Source organism: Pyrgilauda ruficollis, unplaced genomic scaffold, assembly GCF_017590135.1.
Source record: "Pyrgilauda ruficollis isolate IOZ18807 unplaced genomic scaffold, ASM1759013v1 scaffold2, whole genome shotgun sequence".
Classification (NCBI taxonomy): domain Eukaryota; kingdom Metazoa; phylum Chordata; class Aves; order Passeriformes; family Passeridae; genus Pyrgilauda; species Pyrgilauda ruficollis.
The window spans coordinates 5,621,268-5,645,087 of record NW_024519206.1 but is presented as its reverse complement, the minus strand read 5'-3'; the positions used below and the strand labels follow the sequence as shown (position 1 = coordinate 5,645,087).

General features: G+C 35.0%; 1 protein-coding gene across 4 annotated transcripts in view; it reads right to left on the bottom strand.

The window, feature by feature from the left end:
• PHF14 (PHD finger protein 14) overlaps window positions 1-23,820 on the bottom strand; it is a 161,631-nt gene that overhangs the window by 85,924 nt on the left and 51,887 nt on the right. For all 4 annotated transcript variants that reach the window (XM_041466581.1, XM_041466580.1, XM_041466582.1 and 1 more), the window contains exons 14-16: window positions 22,394-22,562; window positions 8,281-8,331; window positions 8,002-8,123 (exon numbers count right to left, since the gene is read on the bottom strand). In XM_041466581.1, the coding sequence (XP_041322515.1) occupies window positions 8,002-8,123; window positions 8,281-8,331; window positions 22,394-22,562 (342 nt within the window). The remainder of the gene's footprint in view (window positions 1-8,001; window positions 8,124-8,280; window positions 8,332-22,393; window positions 22,563-23,820) is intronic.

The following is a 23,820-nucleotide window of genomic DNA, read 5'->3' as shown; positions in this document are numbered from 1 at the left end:
ATATTAAGATTTCCTTCTCAAATAGTCCACAAATTTACACTATCATTCTGTGAAGAGTTATTTAATTCAGAAAACTGATTGCACAGATGCTCACCTGACACTAATAGTGGCAAGTCAAAACTGATGCTGCAACACAGCATATAAATGGTTAGTGTCTCCTGCCATGGTCTTCCACCACAGCATTTTATTACCTGGACATGAAAATTCTCATGTCATAAATTTCCTAACTATAAATTTCAGTCTTGCAGCTTCTGCAGCAATGGCTCGGTTTAACAATGCAAAACAACTGAATTGGTAGTGAATTTGACATTTGCTCTCTGAGTACATTGTACTATGAAATATTCTGATGTGATAAGCTTGCTGCACTGAAAGTGACTGAAGCAGGTTGGCCAGAATGAAGGAGCAAGTGACACATTAAAATGCCAACAGAATGGAATTATTTGATGCAATTTGATGTAACAAAAAAATCATAAGAATGCCCACAAAAATAAGAAGCTGCTGACCCCATCCAGGTAGATATTTTTGCAGCCATAACCTATTACTGGTAACCAGACTGGGAAATAATTTGATAAGTCATGAGTCTCTCCTCTTCCATCACAAACTGCAATTTCATAAAAATCTGCATATTTTTTCATGAAATAATTTTAATCTTCTGAAAAAATATCTCATTCAGTGACTGCTTTATCTAGAGAAGTCACTCATTACTTATAGCCAGGAACCTCTATATTGTTTTTTTCTATTTTATAAATTATTATAAATGCTAGTAGTTACAGAACACAAAATCAGGAGCAAAGGTCTCTGACACATATATTTCCTAGGGCAAGAAGAAAAATAATAAATTTAATCTCGATACATATAGCTGTCTGGGGAACAGATCATAACTGTGAAATATAGTTTCAAGTTGTAATTTACAAACCCCTGATTGCAGTAAAGACTTGATCAAGCATCTGTAACTGAAGGGAAAAAAAGGATAACATATATTAAAAGTTCAATAATGAAAAAATTGTAAAATACTCTTTGTTAGGGGAAAACAAAGTAAACCTGCAGAACGATTCTCTTATTTACAAGTGGTAATCTTGTTGCATATTTCTGAAGCTCATGAGACTGGTACGGAAGCTTTCTGTATCAACAGGCTTCCAATATCAATACTAAGAACTTTGGACAATTACACTTATACCTAGAGAATATAAACTTCTACTGTTCAGTAGGTTTCTACAGACTAAAGTCCAGAATGAACTGCAAGAAGGTTTTACTGACAGATCAGTAAACAGCCAAGAAAAAAATGGGAAGAAAAACCACTGGGGAATGCTCACACTGCTGTCTCCTATTTACTTCTAAGAGGAACACCAACAAACCTCATCAAATATCACAGTAATGCTCCAACAGGTTTTTAAACTTTCCTAATGCTGAAGAGAGTCAAATATCCATTTTTCCTCTATTCTTCCCAGCTTATTAACAGGAAATGTCATTAAATAACCCCCCCCCAAAAAAAAAAAAACCAAAAAAAAACACAAAAAACCCCTTTTATGGAGTGTGTAGGTGGGGAATCACTTTCTGATTTTACAGCAGCCTTTGCTGTACCTGCATTTGATCAGAAAGGATGGCAGGCCAGATAACTTTTCATGCAGTTTTGCTCTCCTTTGCAAAACAAAGACTCAGTACTAAACTTTACAGAAAAATCATATGGGATGGTTCTGTGCATACTTCCCAGCCTGAATTTTTTACTTCTGATAAGAGAACTGAATGGTAGCAGGTTTTTAACACACAGCAATACCGCCAACATTTCAGTTCTGCACCACTCCTACACAGACTACCTATAAGACAGTTCCTTCAAGACTACACAGTATCAAGGAACAAACCAGAGATGGAACACAAAATCAATAACCAAAGACCTGAGCTTCTATTCTTTAGATGGTTTAAGTTTCCCTAAGAGTTAAGCAGCAAAACCATCAAGGGAAAATAGTAACCTGGGCTTCAATTCAGATTTTGCTGTCTCATTTCAGGAAGATAACAGACATGAGTACTACAGAATTCCAGCAGGTACCAGGTAAACAGACTGATGCCTAATCAACAGAAAACCTAAGGGGTTCTGACATGCACTTTTTGCAAATGTTCCAGGTGTGAGCAGCTTCAGGCAGTTGGAGAGCCCAAATCCAAATGCAGCCAGCAGCTTGCTGCTAGAGAAGCCCTAAGAATGACAGCAGAACGAGTCTCATTATCAGACCTCTGCCTGACTTGTAGGCACTTGGCAAAAGAGCTTCACAATGCCTACAGGTTTTTTTTAATGTCTGCCCTAGCATATGAATTTATGGAAAGTACAATGCAATGCAAATTCAGTTTGAATAATGTCCTCTGCGAAGAAAATGCACATTTGTCATTGCATGTACTATCCTGTTATCTAGCATAAAAAAGAAACACTTTTCAGAAGGCAATACAATGACAAATTATGCAAAAAATTATCTAACAGGTAACTCAAGCAATTTGAAAAGTTAACTCACAGAATTAATCCCAGTAAATTATAGAGCAGAAATAAACTATACAACTGAATGTTACATTTTCTTTCATTCTCTTAGTTCATTCCAACAAAATAATGCATTTGTAATCTTATGTAACACAAGATTGCTGCAAATTGTGGCTTAACTAACATTTTCTTTGTGATTAATCCCTACATTAGAGGCCTTGAACTTCTACTGTAAATAACAGGCTTTCAGTCACTATGATGGACTGTGAATTTTGTTGCGCTGCATTTAAAGTAATGAATAATTTATATACTTGTTCTGGAATAAACTTTGGCTCGTGAAGAGATTCAAAACTAACAGCTGAACAAATAAGGAAGAAATCCTTAATCTGAAGTTTGGCATGCCCCTTTGCATGGAAATGTAAGAAATAAAAATGTGAAGATGAAACTATACAAGACAAATACAATTAAGGAAATCTGGTGAGAGACATTTCTGGACAGAAGATCTCAAGAGGATTCAAAACAGACTGTCTAGAACATACTTTCTGTCAGAAGCAGACTTAAAGCTGACCACTGTGTGCAGCTAAGTGTGCAATCCTTTATACAGTATAAATTATCATCCTAAATTTGATACATACATTTGTAGCACCAGAATTACAGATGTCACATGCCTTTAAAAGATTTTTCAGTTATAGTAAGATTGGATAACTCCTACTGTAGTCAACCTTATAGTTCATTTTGCTCCATGTTTTTTTTTTTTATTTAATAAATATGACACTGCATATATTTTCTTTTTTTTTTCCTTTCCTCCTCCTCACCTTCCCTGTCTGCCTTGATACAGTGACTGTATGTACAACACATTAGACTGCTTGAGAAGTGAGAATACACCAGAAAAAAGAAATACTTTTACATTTAGCTTATTTCCTAGTAAATATATGCATTAAAAATAAATACTACATACATTCTTGATAATTTGCTTTGCAGATTTATGTTTTTTGAATACTTTATAACCAGCATTCAAATCTATGTTTTCAATAAATTCTATTTTCTATGCTTTCAAATACATGACCTTCATCGTTTATACCGTCTCTGTAATGCTGAAGTCATAATTTTGCCTCAGTTACTGCAAATCAAATGAAATGGAAAATTCTAACTTAACTGACAATACAGCAGAAAAATTCAATACACAAAACTACAAAAGAATGTACTACAATATGCCTGCTCAAAATTGTTGGATGAAGAAATCAAATGTTTTTCAGATATTTCTTTAACCTGATTTTGGGCCATACAAGAACGATACTCTATTCACCTCTTCTCATATCTACTACGGAGTTGTCAATTTTATCTAATGCACTACATTTCAAAGTATCACCCAAGCATATCTTAAAGCAAACAACAGATACTGTATTTAAATTTTTTTTTTAATAGGAGCAGGTGAAAACTGGATTATTTTTTGAGAAGAGGCCACTTCTTTAGAAGTGAAGTCATTTAGAAGTCCTCCCTTGAAAGTGCTTAAACTGGATTAGTTTGAGGATTCTTCTTTGAAATACTGTTCTACACATTAAAATTATTGAAGTTCATCTTAATTTTTCATTTTACCAAAGCAGATTATACAGTAATACTGTGCTAGAAGCACTTTGTCTGTACAATGCTACAAAAAGGTTTTCCCTATCACATATTGAGCCACCTGAAAGACACTTCCTTATGTTTATACTAAATATGGTGACATTGTAAAGAGAACTATTGGGGAGCTATTTTTAAGGATTTGCATCAGTGAATTACAGCCTCATTTAAAAAAAAACAAAACAGGAGGTACTTACGAATAAAGCAATTCCTCTGCAAGATCTATCATTCTAAGCAATTCATGCAAGACTGTAATTAAGCACTGAGGAAACCTTTTAAATGTCTAAATGACTATATGACTTCAAAAGAGTCACAAAATGAAAGTAAAAGCATCATATCTAAATGCTTTCTGAAACAAACAGCAGAGGTCAGCTCTAAGAAAATAATTTTAAAAGTACTGTTTGTTTTGAGTTTCTCAGAAAATTTACCTCTTCTCTTTTTTTAAAGTGCTGTGTCTTAATGCCTGCCCCATATCAAACCTATCTGTGTCAAATATAAAGTACTATAAAACCTCCATCTTTTACTACTCTTCCTCTCAAAACTCAATGACAGGTCATTTGAGTAAAAAGATATTCAAAATTCACACTTTCCTCTAATTACAGCTATAGCTTTCTCACTTATTTATAATGACAGTTACAGATTCAACTTTGCCTTACTTGAGGATGTGGTTTCAATTAATGTTTCACTGTTAGATTTGCAAATCTTGACTGTGCCAGTAATTATTCTTGTAAAAGAGCAAAACTGCAGATTTACTTAGTTCAATGGAATTTATACAGACATGTACAGAAGAATTTATAAAATAAATTCACTGTAATTACTTTTGAAAAAAAAAAAAGCCATCACCTAAGGATCACAAGACTGAGCCTTTCTAGAGGACAAAACCACAAAATCTAAACTTTCAGTTCTAGTGCATTGTACTATACTGAAAGAGCCTATCTATATTATCTCACATCTCTGATTAAATAAGCACTATCTTGGCAGGTCTATAATACATATATATGCTAAACTATTAGCATAAATAAAAGCAACATGTCAGTAAGTTTTAGACAAAAGCTTAAAGATACCCTAATTTTTATCACAATAGTCACCAAAGCATAATTTAGTCAGTTAATAAAGCATTATGATTCATCAGAATGAAATGCACTTTCTAAGGATAAATCCTTCCATAGTTATCTTTTGGTTTTAAACCATAATAACAACAGGTTAAGTAAAGCCACTGAATATATAGCAAATAATCCCTTAATCATTCAATGCTACCCAGAAGCACCTGAAATTGCAAGTAAAAAAAAAATTCCAATAGTCATACAGTAAGAACTAGTTAGATAATATTTTGTGCCTCAGATTCATTGCTAAATAAATTATTATTATAGATTATTATAATTTTTTGCTGCACTATTTGAAATACGAAAACATCCCTCATCTTCCTCTAATCCTTACTCAGATAGCGACTCTAGAATGAGGGCCAAATAAAGTTTAGAAGAACCTACAATTTTTAAAAGCAGTTTGTCCAAGTGTCAAGTAACCAGCCCTGTTTGTGGTAACAGACAGCAGAAAAAGACAGAAGGCTCTTCAAGACTATTTCTTAAATCTGCAGTTTCACCAGTTGCATACTTGTGCTTAACTTAGTGATGAATTTTTATATTCAGAAAAATCTCTTGTATAACATAACCACAACCCCCCTTTTCTTAGTTACAGATGGGTTAGAAAGAGGGAAAATTAAATCCAGTAATTTTAGTGAAGACCAAAGATAATAATAAAGATCTGAGAAATTTTGGGCTTTTCTAACATAGTGCCAAACAGACAGACATTGTAAAAATACTTTGTTTTCCCTACTTAGCATTTCTTCCTTGCAAGGAGTCCTATAACCTTGCATTTAAAACACTATTTCTACCACCACAAAGGAGTCCTGCATGATGGCACAGGGAAAAAAAAGCACCAGTGCAGGTAGAGCGTCACCCATATGATTTTGTGACAATGCAATGGAAAAGAAGCTTCTGAAAACTTTCTCTGACATAGCAACGCTCGGTGGATCACTCCCCTACATCTTAGACTGCAGAATTAACATAATTTAGTAATTATCAAAAGTAATTCACAGCTCTTTAGAAGCAGTACTAGCCTAAACTGGACAAAGCTGAAGCTATTTATAGGAATTATCTGAAGAAAAGCAAGTTTTAAATTTAAATCTTTTTTAAAAATTAACATAGGAAATAAGATTTAAGGAAATATTTTTCAGAAAATTAGGAACAATGGATTAGAACATAAACTTCTTCTCCTGTGCAGGAGTACTGTTCAGTTTCTTGGCCTAATTATGAGGGTGGTTTTTAGGAGAACCTGTTGAGTTTTGGCATGTAATATGTTTACTTCTGGCCCATCTAAATTACTGCTAAAATCTTTTCCTGCAGTAAACAGGACATAACAGTAATTTTCTACTATTATTTTTCAATCACAACTTAAACATACAGCTCCTCACACCATTTTCTCATCCTTTAGGTCCTCCAATGTGGTATTTTTAACATTTCCAAAAAATAGCCTGATAAAAACCCCTAATTCACTGCCTTTTTCACAGTAAAACTCAGCACGTGTTTTACCAAGATTCCTTCCCACAACGAAATGGTTTTCCTGTATCTTGTATTTCTTGTAACCTATAGGGCTTAAGAAAGCCCTTTATCTTGTCATGGACAGATAAAAACCTTCTGCCACCAGTCCTCATCAGAGTAACTGCATGAGCAATCCCTGTAACACCCTCCTGTTTCACAGTCTGGTTCTGAGCAGGATCTAAGATTACCCAGCAGAAGTGGCTTGTCTATAGATGAGAGTCACAGTTACTGATGAGCTTGTACACAGGCACTGCCTCCAATTTGGAAACACAAATACACTCTGGCACACAACCTTGAAATTTTATCAACTTCTACGGTAAACCATATGCTGTGGTTGATACTAAAACAAGCTATTCTGAGTATGTACAAGGCATCTGTACCTGTGACACATTCTGATTACACAGCTATGTGTTGCTTGCCTATGTCATCAGTTACTCTGACCTTTCTCATAACTCTGACTGCCAGAAATAAACTAATATACTTATTTTGGAGTAGTCCTTCCAGTTAAAAGCAACAATTACATCTGGCCTAAAGAGAAGAACTTGTCTAGAAAAATCTCATTGAAGCATACAGTACCTAAGTACAACACACTTTTTAAAATCTGAACTTCTAAGATCATCTTAATGAAATCTCTGCAGATGCATTTAAAACCCACTTTCTGATTGATAAGGTCCATGATTCTTCTTTCAAGAATTGTGAATAGTTTTTACACCTTTGCAAAGATACTACAATGCAAGCTATAAAAAATCTGCAGAAGTTGTGGTCAATGGTAGCTATTTAATAGCAGCTATTCTATGCTTTAATTAGATTTCTACACCTACTAAAACATCATTCAATGGTCTTTTTTTCATTTCTATTTCATTTCTAGATAAGAAACATGATTATCAAACCCCTTCATGATCTGCATTAATGGAGGTAGCATTAATACCATTTTTAAAACATAAATTCTTCACAATCCACATTTCAGCTCATAAAATTGTTGATTATTTTAATTTAATTACTTTTAGGATGCTCAGGTAGCTTTAATATCATTAAAATGTCAGTTTATCTTTCTGACCTGCCCTAAAACATTGACAATTCACCCTGATGAGAGCAAATTAATTCTCCTGTGTTAGAAAACCAGATTATCTTAGTTATTTAAAATATAAATGTTTTTGGCAGATCAATAAGTGAATCAAGCCAGTATTTCTGATGTAATGTTACTCCTAAATAAGGGGAGGAAATTTATTGTGTTTTCAAAAAGTACATTTTCCTCATTTTAATCACAACAAAGTGATAAAGATGGGAGTTTAACTCCTCATAAGGTCAGAGTATCAAACCTACCTGACTAGATTTTCATTGTCTCCAGTGCCTTTGCAGGTAGCACACTCAGTCCTTAAATCCTCTGACTTGGGCTTCTTTTGCAGCACAGACTGTCGTTGCCTTCTTTCTCTGGGAATACGTTCCTGTCACAGCAGAAGGCAAAAAGAAAGGAATGGGGAGGAAAAGAAGGAAGGAAAGCAAATATTTTCAATTATGCCATGGAAAGTAACACTTCAGCCCAAAGTTTAATTTTTTGTGAAACTGTTAAAAAAACAAACAAACAAAGCACTATATTCCAACCTCAGGTTTTTCTTCTTCAGGCACAAAGCTTCGTTTTCGTCCTCTAGTTCTCTAGAAGAGAATATATTTGAAATTCATTGTTAGGTAACAGAATGTTTTTGCTATTTATCTATTATTCCTAACAACAAAAACATACAGCAGGAAATAATTTAAAGCATTACCTATAGAACCACTGCCAGTATTGGGACAATAGCTACACATTTTGAATATAAATCTGTAGAACTAGCCAAAAAGTAAATATAAATATTTGAGTATGTTAAGTCTTATTTTTAAAAATACTGCCACTAGAATTAAAAATCTTTTACAAACTTTTCACAAACTTCCCCAAACAAGTCATTTCAAAATTGATATGAACAGCATATTTAAAATCACTCATTGAGCACTAAAAATGTGCTCTGTTTATAAGCTAAGTGATAAGATTAAAACAAAATAAAGAACTTTACCAAAACAGGAACACAAAATAACTAAACAGATTTTGAGGAGTAACAAGGATTAAAACTTTGAAACTGAAGATTAGTATAATGGGTATATAGCAAATGCTCATAAAGCTTAGCATATACCAACTATGACTGGTACACAACAGATGTTTCTGATGATTCCACACAAGTAGGATTTTTTTCAGTATTGCAGTTGGCCAAAAAAGTATAAATACCAAGAGTGTCAAGGACAAGGGGTATCCATGGACTGTACCAGTGAGCACCAAAGGTTTACAAGCACCTTTTAAGTGACTAGGTACAACTTGCATGAGTTCAGGTTCAGTGACTACATTTTATCTTTGAAACAACAGCATTATTCACCTGCCCATGATACACAACTGCCACAAGCTGACAATATCACTCTTTCTTTCTTGTATAAAAATGAAAGTGTATCAGAAGGAATGTGGAAGGAAATAACAAACACCAGAGACTATTCCAGTAACCTAAAATGTCTGCCACACAGACACGAATAACATAAATACATAAAAAAACCAGCAAAATGCTTTTTTCATGGGAAAAAATTACCCAATTAGGAAATAATTTATCATATGATTAAGAAAAGCACTGCCTACTTTACAGTTTCTTAAAACGTTTTCTGAAGCAACTGGTGTTCACTGCAGAAAAAGTAAAAAACAGCTCATCAAAAAAATCTTAGACCAGATTAGAAGCACAAGCAATCATAAATCCAATTTCAAAGAAGGTAAGAGTATAATGCTTCTCCTGTTTGGGTCCTCTTTGAAGGTGATTTGTACTAGCTTCAAATCGAAAACAGTTCTCTATTTTAAACTGTTTTACAGATTTAAACGCTGCTACACTGCAAATAAACCAGCCACTTCAACACATCTATACCTTTATACTTCTGCAGATTTTGATCTGTGTATGTTGTCAACATTCCATTTGGGAAGATTTTTAGAGAAGATGTAACACTGTAGTAGCAATGAATGTAGTGGGATGGAAAATGCTACTCTATTTCATGGCTCTTTAGAATACTTTAACTGCCATGAGGATTCTCTTTCACATTTCCCTAAAAGTGATTTATAAAAAAATGTAAAACCTTATTTATTTAATACGTACCAATATTTACAATACATTTAGTAATTGAGGTGTTTGTTCTACATTCCACAAGCCATTAGTGCCAAAATTTGGAAAAAAAATTATTTACTGCAGATAACTGAATTCATCAGTGTAATATTAGAGGTATTAATGTAACATGGGCTATGTGTCAGCTACATGTTACACAATTGAAGGTCACTGCAAGTTAAAACTAGACAAAAAAATTTTGATCAGACACCAGCACACTAACTGCCAATTTTACTACTTTCAGCCTCTGGAATTAGTCCTAAGAACATTTATAAACTTGGACAAGTTTAAGCTATGAAGGTCCTCCTGAATGCAGCTGTGTAAAGATTATAAAGTAGGTATAATGGTGCATGCCAATGAAGGCAGTATTACAGTCCTCACTCTTCATGCTTAAGCAGCAAGAGACAAAGAGTGCATGCCTTGCACCATCAGAGTAATGCTATCTTGAAAACCTATACATAATTTGGAAATCTAGGTAATAATCACATTACTTTTGACTCTGAATAGAAAGTATTACAAGTTAATAACTCAATTTTAAGGAATAATGACACATATTTAAACTTCAGCAAAATGGAGACGTAAGGTTTATAATTAATTTATATTATTTCATTTTATTTATTATTTTGCCAAGAAAATGTTGGTTTTCACCTGCCTGCTATATAATGCATGATGCCTATGACAAGGAATGTCACATTCAATTATACTTTCTTTATGCTTTCATTAGCTTTCTAAACCTTCAAACATACCTGAGTTTGTTCAATATTCACCAGAAAACAAACATTAAAATCAACATATTAGCACACATATTTGTAGGATATTTGATATGCTTGTAAAATAGCAATTTTATGCTTTTTTTCCAAATGGACCTCCATAGTGAAACATATATTCAATGCTTCTGTTCAGATCATTTTACTATTGCCAGCATTTGACATGAAAAATAAGACCAAATTAACAACTGAAAATTGAATATTCTTTGATTTTCAGCAACAGCCCTCCAGTAATTTGACACTTGTAATTTTACATATGTTGTCACTAAAGTTAACTTACAGGTCAGCAGGAAAGAATCAGGTAAATCTGGATTACTTTATTCAATATTATTCATTGCTGTTGGCCTCAAAGAACTGTGTTTTAAATCACTTTTAATAATTTCTGTCATTAGCAGGCTCAGAATGAAAACATCAGAGATTATAAATACAAAATATTAGTGCTGCATGTACTTGCCATAAACAATTTAAGATTTGTTATTTAAAAGCAGCTAAAGGAACTTTGCTATTAAATGGCATATATTACAACTGGGATAAACTTGTTCATACTCAAAATTATGTTAATCCAGCAAAAGATGCCCATAAAGACAGTGATTCTTTTAAAATCAAAATACCTGGAAATTCAATACTACAGAGATACCTTCAACTGAGGATTTCCCTAAACCATAAAATGGAGCAAGACAATTTTGTGAAATTTATTCTGGCATTTCCAAAGTGTTCAAACAGTAAGTTGGGAAAGCAAAGTTATGCTATCAGCACTCAAGCAAAATCCCAATTAACGCCAGCGCTACGCCAGCTTTTTTATTTTACTGCAGAACGTAGAAATGCTGTAAAACTTCTACAACTTGGGACAGACAACTCAGTCCAGATCAAACCAAAGCAAGGTGTGGATTAGAGAGATACAACCCACACAAGGCAACTATGACAAGATGACACTTCAAAACAAGAATACTAATTTCAAAAAAAGTACTGAACAACATAAAGTGGCTCAAAATATGTACCTATAAAATTTTCCTCATGTAGAAATAAAAGATTTCTTTCAAAAATTATTTCAAATGTTGACATTTAATGACTGCTGACTGGCAAGTCTTTGGTTATGTCTCATCCTAAATTCTGTACTTACACAGCTTTGGAATTCATTCAGTGCGGACTACAGTAAGGGCAAAGTGTGTGATGTGCTCAGACACTTCCCTTGCTAGTAACAGTAAGACTCCAGCCATTGAGCTCTGGAGCCCACAGCATCAGAGTAGAATCACCATGCAGTTCTGCTTACTACACAGGCAACTGAGGATTTAAAATTAGATGCCTATAACTAAGGGCTGATTCTATATAACCCTAACTGCCCCAAAAACTCAGAAAAACATGCCAAGGTCACAACAAGTGCAGACTCTATTTTTCATTTAATTTCTTTCACAATTATGGTCGTGAAAAAATACAAGTAAAGGAATGAATTGACACTAAAACCAGTTGAATTAATACAATTTGACCTCCTGAAAGAGTACCACAGTACCAAATATTTCTATTCCTCCCCTTCTCAAGTGACTTCTTAACTTCTTCTCTAGGGCATCCAAACCATACCTCCCAACATATCCCAACGTTCTCTCTGTGTGTTCCCCAACTCAAATGAGAGCACTCACACCTCATCCTTCCTGTTCATCCGTTCTAAAAAACACTCCAACACTTAATTACCTTATGCATACATCGCTCTGAATCAAGTATTGCAATAATGGGTCTACAAATTACTAAAGGCAAAAAATAGTAGTAGGCAAGTGACTAACTTATTTTCACTAGGGAATCAATTATTAATTATTTGAATTAAAATTTGAATTACTTGAATTATTATTTGAAATAAACAGATTTAGCTGCTGCATCACAAAGAACATACCTTACAGTGAACTGAGAGAGAAAAATAGTACCTTATTTCATTAGCAATACAATCCAAAGTAATCTGAGCAGACCAAGAAAGGTCAAGGAATTAAGATGCCAGCATAAAACAGAATTATTTTAAAACAAGAACAATAGAAACACTTTGATAAAAAGTTAAAAATCGCAAAAGATAAAATAGATTAAATTCTTCATATTAATCTTTTTTAGCATAACATCTTGAGGGGAAAGACACACCTGATCAAATAAACGGCTAATTAAACTCTTTAAAATCCTGCAAGATTATTTTCCTTGGGTAAAGAAACTGAGCTATTTAATTCAATGAAATCATCAAGATGAAAGCAAGCCATGTTTTCCAAGAATATCTTACCAAAGGTTTACCCTTCATAGCAATTTTTATGCCCATCCTCTGAAAAGAGCAATGCTCTGAATAAATAAAACCTAAAGTTTCGCAATGTCCTTTTCTGTCTTTTACTAAAAGGCTTATTATCTGTGGAGATTAGAGAACAATCCCACAGTATTAAGGCATACCCCATTTCAGTTATTTCATTAACTTCTGATTTTTCATTAAAGAGTTGGAAAAGATAAAATCCTACCTCTCTTGCTTATTGTTTTAAAAATACACACAAAACATTACAAGAGTCCCTAGAGAGAAGCAGTGGTGGGCATCACATGCAAACAGCTATCAAATCTGGAAAGAAAGAGCAGTAGGAAAACATCCAACATTGGATTTTTCCTGTCTAATACAATTTGTAATGATCTAAGTTGACAGTTTCTACAATACCCCATAAAATACACATTATTTTATAATATAGAATGCAAGAAATAAAACACAATTAAGAAAGAAAGTTAGAGAAAGTCTTGGAAAAAAAGAGAAAAAAACCAGGAGAACTAGAGCACACATTTCCATAGCCAAGGGAAAGCTAAATAAAAAATTGGTTTCTTTCAGCCATCATGTTTTGTATCACAAAAGTAACCACATAGGTTGTGCAGTGTTCTGCTGTTACAGAGTGGAAACTTGCACGTTGGCATAGGGAATTAAAAGAATCATGACTTAAATGCCTAAAAAAAAAGAATACCAACACAATAAATGAATAATGAATTATGAAGTCATAAATTATACAATGTGACATAGATCAAATGAATGACGGATACAGGGTAATGCATGAGAGGAAATGGTGAACTCAAGACACTTTAAAAAAAAAACAGCATTAAAGAACACAGTCCAAAATGGAATGAAAATACGTTGAGGGAAAATTGTTGTGATCAACAACGGGTTCAACACTAAAAGTAGGAGAAGAAGAAAGACTGAAGTGGCAGTCTTCATTCTGAACGTGGAAAAGCTGGAAGTGAATTTTGTATTTTTGTTTATAAGCCACTGGATAACAATATGAAACACATAAAATGAAGAAGATTAGATAATGCGTTGACTAAAAGATATTGAATATTCTCAGAAAAATAAATTCTATACATGAGACAACTGAAAGACATCTGTAAAGAACAAATAAAGCCTAGGATGAACCCTACAGTCATTGAAAGGAAACAGAATGTTTGCAAAAGGAAACAAAGCAGCAAAGCAAAGCTGCAAAGGAAACAGTCTGTTTGCCATCACTAACAGATGCCACAAGCTGACATGTTAGCTTCCAGGTGGGAAAGGACAATGGTGAACAGGACAGAATACATGCCCACATGACCCAAAACCACTACGGCTGTCACTAAACCTCACAGTTGTGTTTCACTGTTTATGCTTTAAACCAGTTAATCCAAAGACAGCAATAGAAGCAGCAGAATGTTCCCTTGCAGCACTTTTGTTTTCCAAAAGCTTTTTCTTCCAATTGAAACAAAAAGCCCAACATGATTGATCCAGAACTTGCAAAGCAACCAAAACAGGAGGTGATTTCCAAAAGTCAGAAGTATATGCTCCACATGATGAGCTTTTTTCTGAAGTGATCCTAAGGATAAAAGTGTATAGTGTCACCTATTTAATTTCTTGTTTTTCACAAGAAGATATAGAGGAGTTAACGATGTTAACAATACATGGAAAAGAATATGAAATACTGAAAGCAACTGTGGTCTGTGGCAAGGGTTCAAGTCCACTCCACATAAATTGAACTAGCATGGCTCTGGATTCGATCTCCCGTGTCACAGTTTTTCAGATCAGTGGTGATTTCTGTGTTTTTTCAAAACATCCCTTGAGAAAGAAAATATAAATGTAGCAGGCGTTTGACTACAATGATATTTAAGATACATCTGACTTTCAAAACTATTGGTACTGTAGTAATTTCTTTCCTCTGCAGAAAGTCTGCAGCAGTTGTTTTGTGTGTGTTATAATTTTAAGACGGCAAAATGTGAAGAGCTTTAGGTGCTTTGATTTTTGGAGATCTATAAAATTCCCATTTCTTGTCAGAAACAGCAGCACATATTAACTTGTATCTCCCTGCCAGACCTGTGGCTACAGTGACTACTTGAAAAAGACACATAGCTGTCTTTTACACATGCTGACATGCAGAGTGAAGAGGATCAGTATGAGACTACACCCATGGTTTAATTCTGGATCCTATTTAAATTCTTCAGACATTTTCCTTTCTATCTTATGTCAAGTTGTAGCTGACACACTAACATTAATGACATACTTCCACAGGTATTTTTTTTACCTTTTATCAAACTATGGTTCATAGATAGACACCCATATCGAAAACCTCCAAACCTCAACTATCTCACTTATGCAGCCTTTATCATATACTGATAAGGATAATCCAAAGACAAAAAAAATTCAGTAAACACTGGAATGCTATATAATCATTCCAAACAAAGAGGTCAATACAGGGGAATTACATTACTACAGAACAGAGAATAACTCTGATACGAAACACAAGCAAAACAGAACACTCTCAGAAAATGGAATTGGGGAAACTTTCACTACACCAAAAAAGTGACTTAATGAAATCAGTGCACTATCTATCAATAGTGTGCATAAAACAAAGTACAAAAGCCTATGAAAAGAGCCACACAGATAGAAACTACACAGATAGCAAGTTCTCTATCCTGTTACACATTAACCATGACCATTTTGCCAGGATAGCAATTTTTAATTCATGACATCATCTATTCCTTATGAAAAATTAGAAATTACAAATTTCCTTTGCCAATGAAAAGGTTATGATGAATCTAGTTGCAGAAAAAATTCCTTTTGACTCCCTCTGCTTTGTTAAAAGGCAGAAGAAATGTTCAACTGATGGCACCCCATAGACATAAAATAATTTCAAATAAAGGTAAGGACTGCCACGTAGACACCAGATGGCACACTTGTTCAAGTACAGATCAAAGTGAGTATCTTAAATGGTCTATATCGCTACTATTCAAAAAATACCTCTGAAATAATTATTAAATTTTCCAGAAAAATGACAGTAATAAAAAGGGAACTGTCAGACAAAAAGAAACAGCAGTTAATCAAAATATGATTATAAAAAGAAACAAGTCAACCATGAAGCTTAATTACACAGAATTACATTTTTTCTCTATTTTTTTAGTTTCCATTGTCTTGAGACCATTTTTCCTAGAAAATCAAAAATTTTGCAATATTCCTGCTGTCAAGCAAAACTATCACTGAGTCTACCAATTAATTTGTAACTACTGCTTCTCAGGCTTAAATAAGTGACAGAATCTGAGAAAAAGCAGGATTGACTTCTATCCTTTTTAACACTAATTTTCTCCAAAGCACATGTTTATAGAACTGAAACAGAAGCAGAAAGACAAGGAGGCCAGTAGGGCTCTGTTTTCTTGTGTTGCTAAAACAAGTGATTCTTTCCTGGAAAACTCAACTTACAAGTACTTATTTGCAGAAGTGATAGATACACTGCTTACCCTTACTTACAGAGATACCAGTATTGACACCACTGGAATACCACTTGGAATATGTTCATTTCTCCATGCCTTTGCTGCATGAAAAACAAGTGATCTTTCATCTACAGGTCTTTTTTATTCTTCTTGCTTTCTTAAAAATCAAACCAACCAACTAAAACAATCCCCAAACTCCAAACAAAACAAAACAAAGAAGGGGGGAAAAAAAGTAAAACTGATACACTCCATTTGCTTCAAGCACTGTGGAAGAGCTAGATCTTACTTCACTCTATTCTGAATTTGACCTGAAGCCAAAAGAGAGTGCTACTTTATCATGTATGCATGTATTTGGTAAGCTGAAATAATTAGTTTTACATTTAATACATTTGTGACGTTATGGTGTCATAGACTCAGTTGAGCTTTTCTATTAATCGATTAAAAAAAACAAAGTTATTTTACAACGTTCATTGTAATGAAAACTTTTAAGTTTCAGAAAGTTGGCTGACTACCGATTTTTTTTCTAGAGCATTTATGTTGACAGCAAATAATCTTTAAATTCTATATGTCAAAACCATAACTAACACAGACTTAAAACTGCTAAACAGAATGTGTTTCATTGGATTACGTACAATGCAATTACAGAAGAAAGATTTTCAGGTTTCAAAGAGCAAAAATAAGTTTGGTATCAGAGCATCAGAATACTTCATTTATGGTCTTCAACAATTAAGTTCCTAAAATTCTTTTATTTCACCTTTCTAACACTGGGTAGATAGCTGCTTCTCAATACAAAGGAATGAAAAATGGAATTTCCACAAAAACAAGCAATGCAAAAAAACCCCTCTAAAATGCTCATTAAGAGTACCAGGACCTGACAGCATTTATTGGAAAATGGAATATTCAACAACACAAACACTACTTAACTTCAAAGGATACACCAAGCATACCTTCCACTCTTAGAGCACACAGCTAGCCCCAGAAGCACAAAATTGCTTTAAAAGATGTTGGATGTATGTGAAATACAGGAACTGCATCATACTTCCAGACAACAGCATAAATTGTAGAGAAAGCACGGGTTGTAAAAATATACTTAAGTTCACTTTTTTCAAAAGGACAGAGTTGGAAAACCCTTATCTTGCAAAAGTAAAATACCAGACTAACAAAACTATTTTAGCAATGACATGTTTGATAAAAGAAAAAAATAATCTGTGTATTCTTTTTTATTCTAGGATAGCAAATGAAGTCAAGAGATGTTTAAAAGCTGTGTTTTTATAATATGGATCACCTCAAATACTCTGAAAATCTGTACATACATAGCTGAGTAAAACCATTAATCTCTCAATGTTCTCCTGAGAAATGCTATTTGCATCTCTTTAAAGTATTTTCCAAAGAAGCAATCTATTCTATAATCTTTATGGGAAAAAAGTGAAAGAAACTGTACAGCTTAGAAAAGCAGATGTTAAAAAACATATTCAGATTTAGAAGAAATATAAGGAAGGTGTTAATAGATAACTGGTTTATGCAATTAGCTATTGATTTCTATTAGCTATTTGCTAATCATCAGCTATTAATTTATGTGAAATTATTTAGCAGCAGAAATAATGATCTGTGATGCTTATAAAAGTGTGAAATTGGAATTAAAAAGATAAAATTATAAAGATTTTAAATAAATCTAGTTTAAAAAGCTACGCACTGAAATGCAAAAAGTCTTTAAAAGGTCTCTACATATGGCTTGAAATATATAAAGCATAAACAATTCATGAAATTGTTTATGCTTTATACAAATGCAGCTGTTATACAAAAGAATTAAATATAAAGCCTAATGTCTTGTTTATTTACATTCATTTGTTACTTGCACAGAGTAAAAGTATGGTGTGTTTAAATTTACGCTTGTATATTCACTTACATGGTCTTAGGAAGTTCAAAATCAGAAAGGTCTTGTAAACTTAAGTTACATTTTAATGCGCAATATGATGCTGCTGTCTCCAAAACAATGGGGTACAAATGGCTGGGCTTTCTCTCTGCCTTCCCACAAACTGACAAGGCAGAGATGTTTAATGCTTTCTTTGCCTCCATCTTCAAACGCAGCAACAGGCTAAGGGGGTCCCAGTGCCCTCAGCTGAAGACCATGGTTGTGAGAATGCTCAATTCCCAGTGAACCCAGAATTTGTGTGGGAATCACTGCTCCAGCTGGATCCCTGTAAGTTTATGGGGCCTGATGGAGCCTTATTAGAGAATACTCAACTGTCTGATATCATTACAAAACCTCTTTTGATGATTTTTGAGTGGTCCTGGGAATCCAAGGGGTCCCAGGTGACTGGAAGCTGGCACATATCCCAGTCTTCAAGGGCAAGGAGGACCCTGGAGACTACAGGCCTGACAGCCTCACTTCAATGACTGGTAAAATTATGGAGAAGATTTTTCTGGGAGATACCGAAAAACTCTCGAAGGACAACAAAGTCATCAGTCAGAACCATCACAGCTTCATAAGGGGAAAGTTCATCTTGTCATCTTAGGTTATAGTGAATGGGGTGACATCAGACTGGTGACGTGTCACTAGTGGGGTTCTGCAGCACTCCATATTAGGCCCAATTCTTCTCTGCATCTTCATAAACCACTTGGACTTGAAGATATACTAAGTAGGCTTGCCAATTATGCTAAACTGGGAGGAGCTGCTGACTCCCTCAAAAGCAGAGAGACCCTGCAGAGGGTCCTAAATGAGAGATCTGGGCAATTGCCAACTGTATGAAGCTTAACAAGGGCAAGGGATGGAATCTGCCCCTGGGACAAGGCAACCCTCAATGTACGGACAGACTGGGGAATGAGAGGCTGGAGAGCAGTGCCACAGAAAGGGACCTGGGGGTCCTGGTCAGTGGCAAGTTGAACATGATCCAGCAGTGCCCTGGCAGCCAGGAGGGCCATCTGTGTCCTGGGGGGCATCAAGCACAGCACTGACAACTGGGCAAGGGAGGGGATTGTCCCACTCTACTCTGAACTGGGGCAGCCTCACCTCAAGTGATATGTGCAGTTTTGAGCACCACAATATAAAAAAGATAAAGCTATTACAGCTATCAGAAAAAGTTCAAAGGAGGACTACAAAGATGGCAAAATGCCTAGAGGGGAAGATATGCAAGGAGTGGCATGTTTAGCCTGCAGAAGAGGAGACTGAGGGGAGACCTCTTTGAAGTCTCCAGCTTCCTCACGGGAAGAGGAGGGGCAGGCAGTGATCTCTTCTCTCTGGTGACCAGTGACAAGATCCAAGGGAATGGCCTAAAATCGGGTCAGAGGAAATTTAGGTTGGGTATTAGGAAAAGGTTTTTCACCCAGAGGGTGGTTAGGCTCTGGCACAGCTCCCCAGAGAAGTTGGCACAGCACCAAGCCTGACAGAGTTCAGGAAGTGTTTGGACAATGCTCTCAGGCACATGATATGGTTCTTGGAGCTGACCCATGCAGGGCCAGGAGAATGACTTCAGTGATCTTTGTGAGCCCCTTCCAACTCAGAACATTCTGTGAATCTACAATTGTATATAAATATACTGTGAATATTTGAAAGGTAAGAGATAGAAATACTATAAAAGCACTCACAGGGTTCTTTAAAAAGCTTATATAGCGTTAGGATACAAAATACTGTCCTGGCACACAATTAACTTAGAGAACTGTACAAGGGAGAAGCACTGTCCCGACTGAATAACCTGCTTCAGTCTTAGCCCTCTCACACTTCCAAATTACAGAAGGAAACTGAGTCTTCAATGTCATGCAGAAGTTGTGAACACTAGTGTGCTCCAGTTGCCACAGGTCTCTGGCCAGATGGTCTGGTTTTGGCTAGGATAGAGTCAATTTTCTTATTAGTAGCTAGTATAGTGCTGTGGGGTTTGATTTAGTATGAGAATCACAGAACATTCTATGTTGGAAGGGATACATAAGGATGATCAAAGTCCAGCTGTTAAGTGAATGGCCCATACAAGGATCAAACCCACAACCCTGGCATTATTAGCACCATGCTCTGACCAGCTGAGCTAACCTGGTATCAGCAATGCTGACAGAATAATGCTGATAACACATGGATGTTCTGGCCTGTTGCTAACAAATCAAGGACTTTTCAGTGTCTCATGCTCTGTCAGGGAGAAGCTGCACAAAAAGCTGGAAGGAAGCACAGCCATTACAGCCTGACTGAACTGACCAAAGGGATATTCTACTCCATAGAACATCATGCTCAGTATATAAACCGGGGGAGTTACCCAGAAGGGGGCCAATTAGTGGAGGGGGGAACAGTCAGTGGTCAGTGCTTCTCTTTTACAGAGAAGCCCTGCTCACAGGGCAGCAAAGATGCTATCTTGCAAATCTATGTGTTGGAGAAAAGCAGAGAACTGGAGAGAACTGAAACAAAGATAGGAAATTCAAGCAGAGGAACAAAATCTTTCTTAGACTGATAGCAGTATTTTCCCACAGTGCAACACCATACAGTGACAAAACAGCATGCCACTGGAAGTCAATTAATCTCTTTATTACATACTACAACATGTTTAGATATATTATGTAACACATGAAGCACCAAATCATCGCAGCATGAGGGGAACTCTTCAGAGCAATCAGACTTGTTTCCATTTTGCACAGAACTTTGGCAGTTATTACATGAGCTTTAGAACAAATCAATCTCGTATTCCTATGGATTTCTGAACAATGCCTTATATTACGCTTTTTTTTATTACAACTATGAATGCCTTTCCTACAATAATTTTAGCTCTCTTTAGTCCCAGAATCATGACTCTCCACTCGCTAAGAGCACTACATTAGGTATAAAAAGAGAGAAGAGAAAGGAAGAAGAAAAATGGGAGATGAGATACAAAGGGTTCAGTAAGCAGAACACCAAGCAAGTCTTCTTTCTGTGTGAACACAGGCATAGGTTCAACCTACCCAGGCAAGCTGTAAGATTCTGTGAGTTCTTATGCATAAGGAAGAAGGGTACTTTCCCTCAATGAGGAAAATAAAGAAGTTTCTCAAAATTTAATTTTGGATTACTCACACTCCTAATAGTTTGAGCTAAATTAATCAGCTTGGCTTGAGTCATTCTTAAAGTTCTGAGTCACAGACCGGGAAAAGGAAGCCATTAGGTAAATCAAAGCTGTGACCAAAATTAAAACAAACAATTAAGACTGGGTCAGGAAAGTATGTGCTTAATCCTATCAGTGTATGTTAAGCATGGTATCTGCCAGTATAATCATAAAATGTCTAGAAAGCTTTGTGAAGAAAATAAAGTTGTGCTGCATGAGAGATGACATTATCTAACTCTGAGAGGTTGTAATATTTCTTGATATTAAGAAATATATTGGAAGATGAATTATTTATATCTGAAGAGATATGGGAATTACTCATGCTGTAACCTGGACCTAAATGCCCTTTTATATTTTTATGCTCTTTTTATAGATGGTATGACACATCACATATGAAAAGCCTTGTTTTCTGAACAAGTAGGACAGCAAAACTTAAGGAAAATTGCACAGTAATTAATAAAGAAGTACTGCTTTCAAAGGAAAGAAAGATGCTAAATATTTCATCAGTACAAGAAGCAAGAAGTTTTGCTTGTCTTCTCAAAATTCTATCCCCCACAAAAGTTTAAGAAAATATACACTAGTAAGACTAGGTAGCCAAACAAACTGAAATAACAGGGTCTTGTGACAGTCACAAAATGTGCAGTCAATCAGAAGGCTGCCTGTAGATAAGGAAATTACCAAATATTTTACAGCTATAATTCAATGTATTTAAATCTACCCTAGCAAGTGCCCTTATTACTCCAGTGAGGTAGAGCTATTAAGGCTAAGTTTAAGTGCAAACTGAATTTTTTCTTAAGCTTGTACAGCTCTTCAGTTAAGTACTGTTTCCCAGCTTTCTATTTTAGTAAAACAATATTTGCCACAACTAATAAAGCACTAAAATGAGAAAATGGTATATATAACAAAAACAGAACATTAATCTAATTGAAATCCCTCAATTCAAAATGTCCACAATGTAGGTCATCTAAAACAATATTATTATGAATATGAGCCTCAACACATCAACTCCACCATCATTTACCGTGTTTCTGATTGGAATTTTCTTCGGTTCTGTTGGCACATCCTGAGGAACAAATTTCACCGGTTCCTTAATTTGCCTCCTTGATCTTTTGGTCCCATCTGGTAAGGTTTCCATGGCGATATCAGCCTCCATATCGCTGCTACCTGCCTGGTCACACTCTGAGCATTGCCTGCAAAGCAGAAGATTTTCTTTTTAAGACTGCAGTCACAAGAGCAGAAAAAGAAACATATTGAAGTGTTTGTGTTTAAGATAAATTCAGAAGTCAAAAGTCAAGAAATCAAATGGACATCTAAAATGCTTCATTTTAAGCAACCACGCAAAACACAAGTAAGATGTTCATATTTTCCTGACAGTACTTTGAAAACCAAGATTCTGAAAGTAGGAATTAATCTTCAAGAAAAATGCTCCCTATTTTATCATTTTCATTCTACCACATCTTCATTTTTAAAGCTGCCCATTGATCTCTAATCTATTAATTACTGTAGCTGCTGCTGCAGTATAATTATAGAATTATACAGTGGTTTGGATTGGAAGAGATCTTAAAGATCACCTAGTTCCCACCCCCCTGCCATGGGCAGGGGCATCCTGCACTAGACTAGATTGTTAATCTTTATAATGACATGTTGCTAAATTCATTCCAATGAGAGCATGCTTTAGTGGCAGGAATTTGAAGGACATGTTTGTTACAAAAATAAATTTTAATATGTATTTCCTAAGGCAGTAGGTTTTAAATCTGAAAAAAATAGTTAGGAGAAAATTACAAATACAGAAGATAGAGACATATATTAAGAAACTTGGAACACTAAATTGAAAAATAATACCTATTGAGTTTCTGAAAAAAATACAAAATCACCGTAAGAACTTTAAAAATGAAGAGATGCTAAAGTAATGCTATTAACAAGCTCCATGACAGAATTAACAAGATAGGAATTCATCAGGACTTGTTTTTATTTGTAAAAAATCATCTTATGCAAAGTCATAAATGTCGACGTTCAGTAAAAGTATGGTAATGAAAACATAAACATTATACTCACTGGAAGAGCCAGTTTTAATTACTTCTTGCACTACACTTCCAATTCAAAAAACTACAAGTCCATTCAAATAAAGTCCAATGCACCACTGTTCTCCCAGTAAGCATTTTTTTTTAAGAATACCAACCAAAAAAACCAAAATCAACATAATGTTGTAATATAAATTGGCATTAACAGGGAATACCACATTAAATTTATCTAAATGATAGAGCAAATTTGCTTTGGAAAGAGACAAAACAAAAACCCCATGTATTTAATTATTTGAAGTTAAATTTTAATACACATTTGCAACAAGAAGGCATATCCATCATGTATAAACAAAAGCATGAAGTCAGATACACATATTGTGTTTGAGCCTATTTGTTGCAATTTACACATTCAACAGGAATAATTCTC